The sequence below is a fragment of the Nerophis ophidion genome, linkage group LG05, assembly GCF_033978795.1.
Source record: "Nerophis ophidion isolate RoL-2023_Sa linkage group LG05, RoL_Noph_v1.0, whole genome shotgun sequence".
NCBI classification, from domain to species: Eukaryota; Metazoa; Chordata; class Actinopteri; order Syngnathiformes; family Syngnathidae; genus Nerophis; species Nerophis ophidion.
Window position 1 is genome coordinate 48,072,399 of NC_084615.1, and position 7,379 is coordinate 48,079,777.

Sequence of the window (7,379 nt, forward strand, 5' to 3'; positions counted from 1 at the left end):
CCGCTTCCGTTCGGTTGGCCGGGAAGAGCGAGGCGGCACAATCTCGCAGGTCCCTTCTTGGCAATTGCTTGGTTGCATATTATATTAAATCAGTTTTTCTTCTTGGCAGCTTAATTCACACGATGGTCAAGCAGCTTGAGCGTAAGATTAAAACAAGTGAGAGTGAGTGTAGAGTTTGAGCAGAAAATGCCATATTGCTGTTCAGTTCTTGGGTGTTCCACTTGTTCAAATAGAGAGATTTGAAAGAACTTTCATTGCGTCCTAAAAGAAGTGGTTCTTAAAGATTATAAAGTCAGGGAAAAAAGGAAAGTGCGCCAAAGGAAATGTCTGTTAAAAGTATCACATTCACCTTGTGCAAAATCGAACATGCTCGTGTCTGCAGTGATCACTTTGTAAAATGTTTAAACAATGATTTGTTTGAGAAACTCTGTGATACTATCACGTTTATTCTCTACTATATTAGTAGTGTTTGAGAGTAGAACAAAACGTAATTAAAATACAAGAGATGGCATTAGTATGTGTTCTTTTTTGGGTGCTATGCCTAAATATAACTACAGTAAGAAGACAAAGTTGTGCAAATTTGTCATGAAAAAGGGAGGGTTTTTTGGGGTTGATGCACTAATTGTAAGCGTACCTTGTGTTTTTTATGTTGTTTTAATAAAAAAAATAAAAAAATTGTTGTAGATGACAGACTAATGTTTTTAGCAGGAAGTCAACAGCAAACAAACATCTTTTTTCTCATTGGTGTCACGCTCACAGCAGCATGGCACTCATGTCAATCAGACTTAGACTTTCACTTCCTTTTTATTGTAATTCAAATTTGAACTTTACAGTACAGATAAGAACAAAATTTTGTTGCAGTAGCTCATGGTAGTGCAGGATAAAAGAGCAATAAGGTTCAGATATAAATCAGATATAATCAAATGTGTTACTTAGCGATGCACAAACAAATCCAACTTTGTCTATCACTGATTAATGGTTAATTTGTGGACCCCTATAAAGACATGATGTGCCGCCAATCTTTTCTTCTCTAAATATAGTGAGTGTCAAATTAAGTTAAAGTTAAATTTAGAGTAACAATGATTGTCACACACACACTAGGTGTGGTGAAATGTGTCCTCTGCATTTGACCCATCCCCTTGATCACCCCCAGGGAAGTGAGGGGAGCGGTATGCGGCAGCAGTCCTGCGCCGAGGAATCATTTATGGTGATTTAACTCGAATTGGGGGTTAATTTTTTATAGTCTTTGGTATGACTCGGCCGGGGTTTGAACTCCCAACCTACCGATCTCAGGGCGGACACTCTAACCACTAGGCCACTAAGTAGGTGCATGAGGCAGTAGCGAACATCCATCCATCCATTTTCTACCGCTTATTCCCTTTTTTTTTTTTTTGGGGTCGCGGGGGGCGCTGGCGCCTATCTCAGCTACAATCGGGCGGAAGGCGGGGTGCACCCTGGACAAGTCGCCACCTCATCGCAGGGCCAACACAGATAGACAGACAACATTCACACTCACATTCACACACTAGGGCCAATTTTAGTGTTGCCAATCAACCTATCCCCAGGTGCATGTCTTTGGAAGTGGGAGGAAGACGGAGTGCCCGGAGGGAACCCACGCATTCACGGGGAGAACATGCAAACTCCACACAGAAAGATCCCGAGCCTGGATTTGAACCCAGGACTGCAGGAACTTCGTATTGTGAGGCAGACGCACTAACGCCTCTGCCACCGCGAACAGTATCGTCTAAATGATAAATGGTTAAAATTATTAACTTTTTTTTTTTTAATACTTAGGAGTGTATAAATCCACTCCATCCCATTTTAAATATTTATTTTCATGATTGCTTATACAAACCCTGTTTCCATATGAGTTGGGAAATTATGTTAGATGTAAATATAAACGGAATACAATGATTTGCAAATCCTTTTCAACCCATATTCAGTTGAATATGCTACAAAGACAACATATTTGATGTTCAAACTCATAAACTTTTTTTTTTTGCAAATAATAATAAACTTAGAATTTCATGGCTGCAACACGGGCCAAAGTAGTTGGGAAAGGGCATGTTCACCACTGTGTTACATCACCTTTTCTTTTAACAACACTCAATAAACGTTTGGGAACTGAGGAAACTAATTGTTGAAACTTTGAAAGTGGAATTCTTTCTCATTCTTGTTTTATGTAGAGCTTCAGTCGTTCAACAGTCCGGGGGTCTCCGATGTCGTATTTTACGCTTCATAATGCGCCACACATTTTCGATGGGAGACATGTCTGGACTGCAGGGGGGCCAGGAAAGTACCCGCACGCTTTTTTTACGAAGCCACGCTGTTTTAACACTTGTCGTGCTGAAATAAGCAGGGGCGTCCATGATAACGTTGCTTGGATGACAACATATGTTGCTCCAAAACCTGTATGGACCTTTCAGCATTAATGGTGCCTTCACAGATGTGTAAGTTACCCATGCCTTGGGCACTAATACACCCCCATGCCATCACAGATGCTGGCTTTTGAACTTTGCGCCTATAACAATCCGAATGGTTATTTTCGTCTTTGTTCTGGAGGACACCACGTCCTCTGTTTTCAAATATGATTTGAAATGTGAACTCGTCAGACCACAAAACACCTTTCCACTTTGCATCAGTCTATCTTACGTGAGCTCGGGCCCAGCCAAGCCGGTGGCGTTTCTGGATATTGTTCATAAATGGGTTTGGCTTTGCATAGTACAGTTTTAACTTGCACTTACAGATGTAGCAACCAACTGTAGTTACTGACAGTGGTTTTATGAAGTGTTCCTGAGCCCAGGTGGTGATATTCTTACACACTGATGTCGGTTTTTGATGGAGTACCACCTGAGGGATCAAAAGTCCGTAATATCATCGCTTACGTGCAGTGATTTCTCCAGATTTTCTGAACTTTTTGATGATTTTACGGACCGTAGATGGTAAAATCCCTAAATTCCTTGCAATAGCTCGTTGAGAAATGTTGTTCTAAAACTGTTCGATAATTTGCTTACAAAGTGGTAACCTTCACCCCATCCTTGTTTGTGAATTACTTAGCATTTTTTGGGAAGCTGTTTTTCTACCCAATCATGGCACCCACCTGTTCCCAATTAGCCTGCACACCTGTGGGATGTTCCATATAAGTGTTTGATGAGCATTCCTCAACTTTATCAGTATTTATTTCCACCTTTCCCAACTTCTTTGTCACGTGTTGCTGGCATCAAATGCTAAAGTTAATGATTATTTGCAAAAAAAAAATTGTTTATCAATTTGTACATCAAATATGTTGTTTTAGTAGCATTTTCAACTGAATATGGGTTGAAAAGGATTTGCAAATCATTGTATGTAGCTGAGATAGGCGCCAGCGCCCTCAATGACTCCAAAAGGGAATAAGCGGTAGAAAATGGATGGATGGATGGATGTATTCCGTTTATATTTACATCTAACACAATTTCCCAACTCAAATGGAAACGGCGTTTGTATATTTGCCTCTTTGTTGTTGCTGTTGTTTGCCTCAAATCCTCTTAAAATACACCAATGTGCACCAATGCAGGTAAAAAAACCGTAGCCTAATGGGGCTCTCGAGTCTTGACCGTCATTGTAACACAGCAATAGAGGCCGACCTGCAGGCTGGGAAAGATCCACATGCCCGACCACTATCGAGGGGCACCTTGAATCAGTATTTCGTCAGTGAATTCCTCGTTCACAATTCTCTCCCAAAAATCTCTTACTCATGGCCGCTGCCATACGTAAGGATGTTGCCTTTGAGCGATCACCCGCTGCCTTTGTCTTCCATTGGCTGCAGTTGTAATCACAGCTCCAAAACCAAGGAATCGCAAAGCGCCCATCGTCCTCAAAGTGGAGTCTCCAAAGACAAAATTTTTCGAGAATTACAGGTCATGGTGCAAAACACCGTTTAATAGAAAAACCTAAAAGTCACAAATACATTTCGTTCAAATTTTTTAAAATATTGCTTTTGTTTTGCGAAAAACTGCATTGGAAACACAGCTAATGACAATAAGACTTAAGTAAAAGTAAAATCTTACTTTAGGTGGCGGACAATGTAAAGAAAATGTAAAAGGTTGCATTTTAATAGTTACCATGTCCTTGAGCAAGACACTTCACCCTTGCTTCTGATGGATCGTGGTTAGGACCTTGCATGGAAGCTCCCGCCATCAGTGTGTGACTGTGTGTGTGAATGGGTGAATATGGAAATAGTGTCAAAGCGCTTTGAGTACATTTAGGTAGAAAAGCACTATACAAGTATTACCCTTTTAATCCAGGCTAAGACTGGCATGCTTTTCTTTTGTGAGCATGTGCATGTTTTAATGTTCTGTAACTAGACTGTAGTTATGTATGTATGTATTATTATGAACAATGCTACAACACATGTCGACATAAAAGGAACATTTGTCATAGAAATGTACCCTTCTGCCCACACATTTTATGTTGAAATAAAAACGTCAACCATGTCGGTCGACTTAAGCAGTCACATTTTAGTAATAATAAAGAGGTGTACCAGGACTTGATTTGGTCAACAAATACTTGTTGTCGACATAACAGGTTCCACTGTACATAATTATTAAACTTTTCCTGCATTGTCCTTTTTCACACATTCAGGAAGTTTAAAGGAAATATCATTTTTCAATTGCTTATAGGAATGGCTACCTTTCATATGGTACCAATTCCTGGTTCCTGGGAAACGGTACCAATGTTCTGTACTTTATAGTGTGGTCATGTATTAATAAATGTAATTTTTTTTTATATTAAAATCAATTTTTTTTATATTTGACATTTAAGAGTGAGCTAATAATAACTGTTCTGTACAATTGTTGTATTGTGATTTTCTTAAACTTCCTACAAAGTCTTTATACTGTAAGTATTGTACTTTTTACACACCCGCTGTTTGAATCTAACATGCCCTTTAGTTGTTGTTTTCATTACCAAAATTTGGAGGCTTGGAAAACAATGTGTAAAATCACTAATGCTAACCTATAGCATGTTTATGGCATACTACCATTGAGCTAGTGCATTTTGAAAAGTGGAGCCTAACTGGACTTTTGAGTGTTCTATCAGGTGTGCTTGATTTCTTGGCATGGAAAATTGGAACATTACCTTAAGGCAGTCTGGCTGGATTTGTCATGAGTGCTTGTTTCCCAGCCAAATGTTTGAGTTGGTGCCTTGTCTGCAACCGGATGTGACATCACGAGATTTTAGGTAATTTGGTCAGTAAATATACGAGTACCAATCTCTATTTTGTAACAGTGCAAAAGGTTTTGGGACATTGAATTCTACTGTTCATATTTGATATTACAATATTGATAAAGTAAGGAGTATTGGTGTCACTCTAATGGCTTTCAAGAAAAAACTTTCAGTCGTTCCAATTAAATTGAATGTAGGCTACCCAAAACAGCACTACAACATGCAAAACCTATTTCTGTTTGTAAATCATGCCACGACAACAACCATGCTAACTGTAAACATTGCATGGGGCATGTAATGATGGAAAGGGCGTAGGAGTCAATGAAACAACAGGAGGGAAGGAGGAAGCAAGTGAAAGTGGAAGGTAGCGATGGAATTATTTGTCTTCCTAAAAATGTAGAATACCGTCTGTGCTTTAAAATGAAAATCTCTGGAAACGACAAAGCAGACGCAATGAGGACGTGTGGAAGTATGAGCAACGGACGACGAACCAGAAAGAACGGTCAGTGCAACATATTGGAGGCATGCAGTAAAGATGACTTGGATATATGAGGCGTAATACAACATGTCTTCCAGACGCGAGTAAAGACTCACACATGGAGAATTAATTGCACGCCGGAAACAAAAGAAAGGGAAAGAAGGAAAACGTCATGTCCCCTGAGAAGAGAAGCAGACCCAAGTGGATATATCATCCCATTTAATTTACTAAATAATCAAAATATTGCAACAGGAAGTAAAATGTAGGATAATATTACACACTTTCTTGTGGGAAAATGGTTCTTCCACAACAAACTCTTCCAAGCATGCCCTTATGGACTTAGATAAAATGCTCTTACGAAGAAGTAATTGTCTAAATAGTTTTGTCCACATCTTCTGCAGCCATCCCAAGCATAGCTTCATGAAGCTTTCTTTCTTTGCCCTACCAGGACGATCATGTGACCATGAGGAGAAGAGCATCGACATACCTGAGCAATGTTCAGAGTCTTAAGAGAGATGCGTGCGAGCGCAGGAAGAGAAAAAAGGACGAACAAACAAACGAGGGAGACAAGAGGGGGAGAAAGAGAGTAAGTGGTGACTAACGAGCGAGGACGTTTGCCGCCATAAAACCAAACATGCATACGGGAGTTCATTGTCCGTATGTAGAAACCAGAGCGTTCCTCTTGGCTGACTGCCCACAAGTTAGTCATCTTGCATTTGGACAACCAAAAAAGTTTTGTTATGGGTAAGAGTGGGTTTGTAGGTATGCTGTACTGTTAGCAGAGGAGGGAAGTGCAGGGAGTGGGGTTAAAGTAAGGAGGTAAAGATGGAGGAACGTGAGGATCAGTGTTTCCCATACAAAGGCTCAATGCAGCAGACATTCATCATCATCATCATCATCATCATCATCACCATCAACTATATCCTTCAAACAGTGGCTAACACCCACGCCAAGGCCTGTTTTATCTTCAGGTGCGGTGTTCACTTGAATGAACAGAAGTGTGAGAATAAAATTAATTTATTTATTTTACTTTGTCATTCATCAAACCAAAAACACTTTTTCATTAAGTCATGTTCTGTTAATATTGTAGTTTTTCATAAGCAGTGCTATAATAAATGTGTTAGTTTACTCTAATGTAACTAACTATAATCAAAATATTAATATTTTAATGGTAGAAAGTGTATGTAAATATTTTAAGAGTGTCCGAAAACAACGTTTTTACTTCCAATAGCATTCCGATACTGGAGCTTTGAGTACTGGCCAATACAGATTATGATCCAATACAGTATCAGCAGGACTCATTCATACTTTTATTATTTTGTAATGTGTAATGTTAGAAAAGGTTTGATCAAGTGCATTTAGTCAAACAGAAACCAACAGTAGGTATGACAAACACTAACTTATTTATTGTTGCCCATCTGGTATGGACTTATGCAGTCTTTAAATTAAAGTGGAGTGTTGATTTTTATTTAGTAACACCTGGTGGTCACAATAGTTCATTAAATTAAGCTCATGACGGAGTAAAATGGATAATACGGACATGTCTGTTACAATTTCTTCTAATAGGGTTCTGCCTTGGAGAATTTGTACAGGTATGTGTAAGTTTGCAACTATGATTAATTGATACTTGTTTATATACCTGATATCAATTATCGGATACCGGATATATATATTTTTTTCTTTGTCATGAAAAAGGGAG

At 39.1% G+C, this 7,379-nt stretch overlaps 1 protein-coding gene across 3 annotated transcripts in view; it reads right to left on the bottom strand.

Moving 5' to 3' along the window:
• med23 (mediator complex subunit 23) overlaps nt 1–7,379 on the bottom strand; it is a 46,709-nt gene that overhangs the window by 19,367 nt on the left and 19,963 nt on the right. For 2 of the 3 annotated variants that reach the window (XM_061901200.1, XM_061901202.1), the window contains exon 11: nt 6,168–6,185. The exons of the other annotated variant lie outside the window; for it this stretch is intronic. In XM_061901200.1, coding sequence (XP_061757184.1) covers nt 6,168–6,185 — 18 coding nt within the window. The remainder of the gene's footprint in view (nt 1–6,167; nt 6,186–7,379) is intronic. 3 annotated transcript variants of the gene reach the window in all.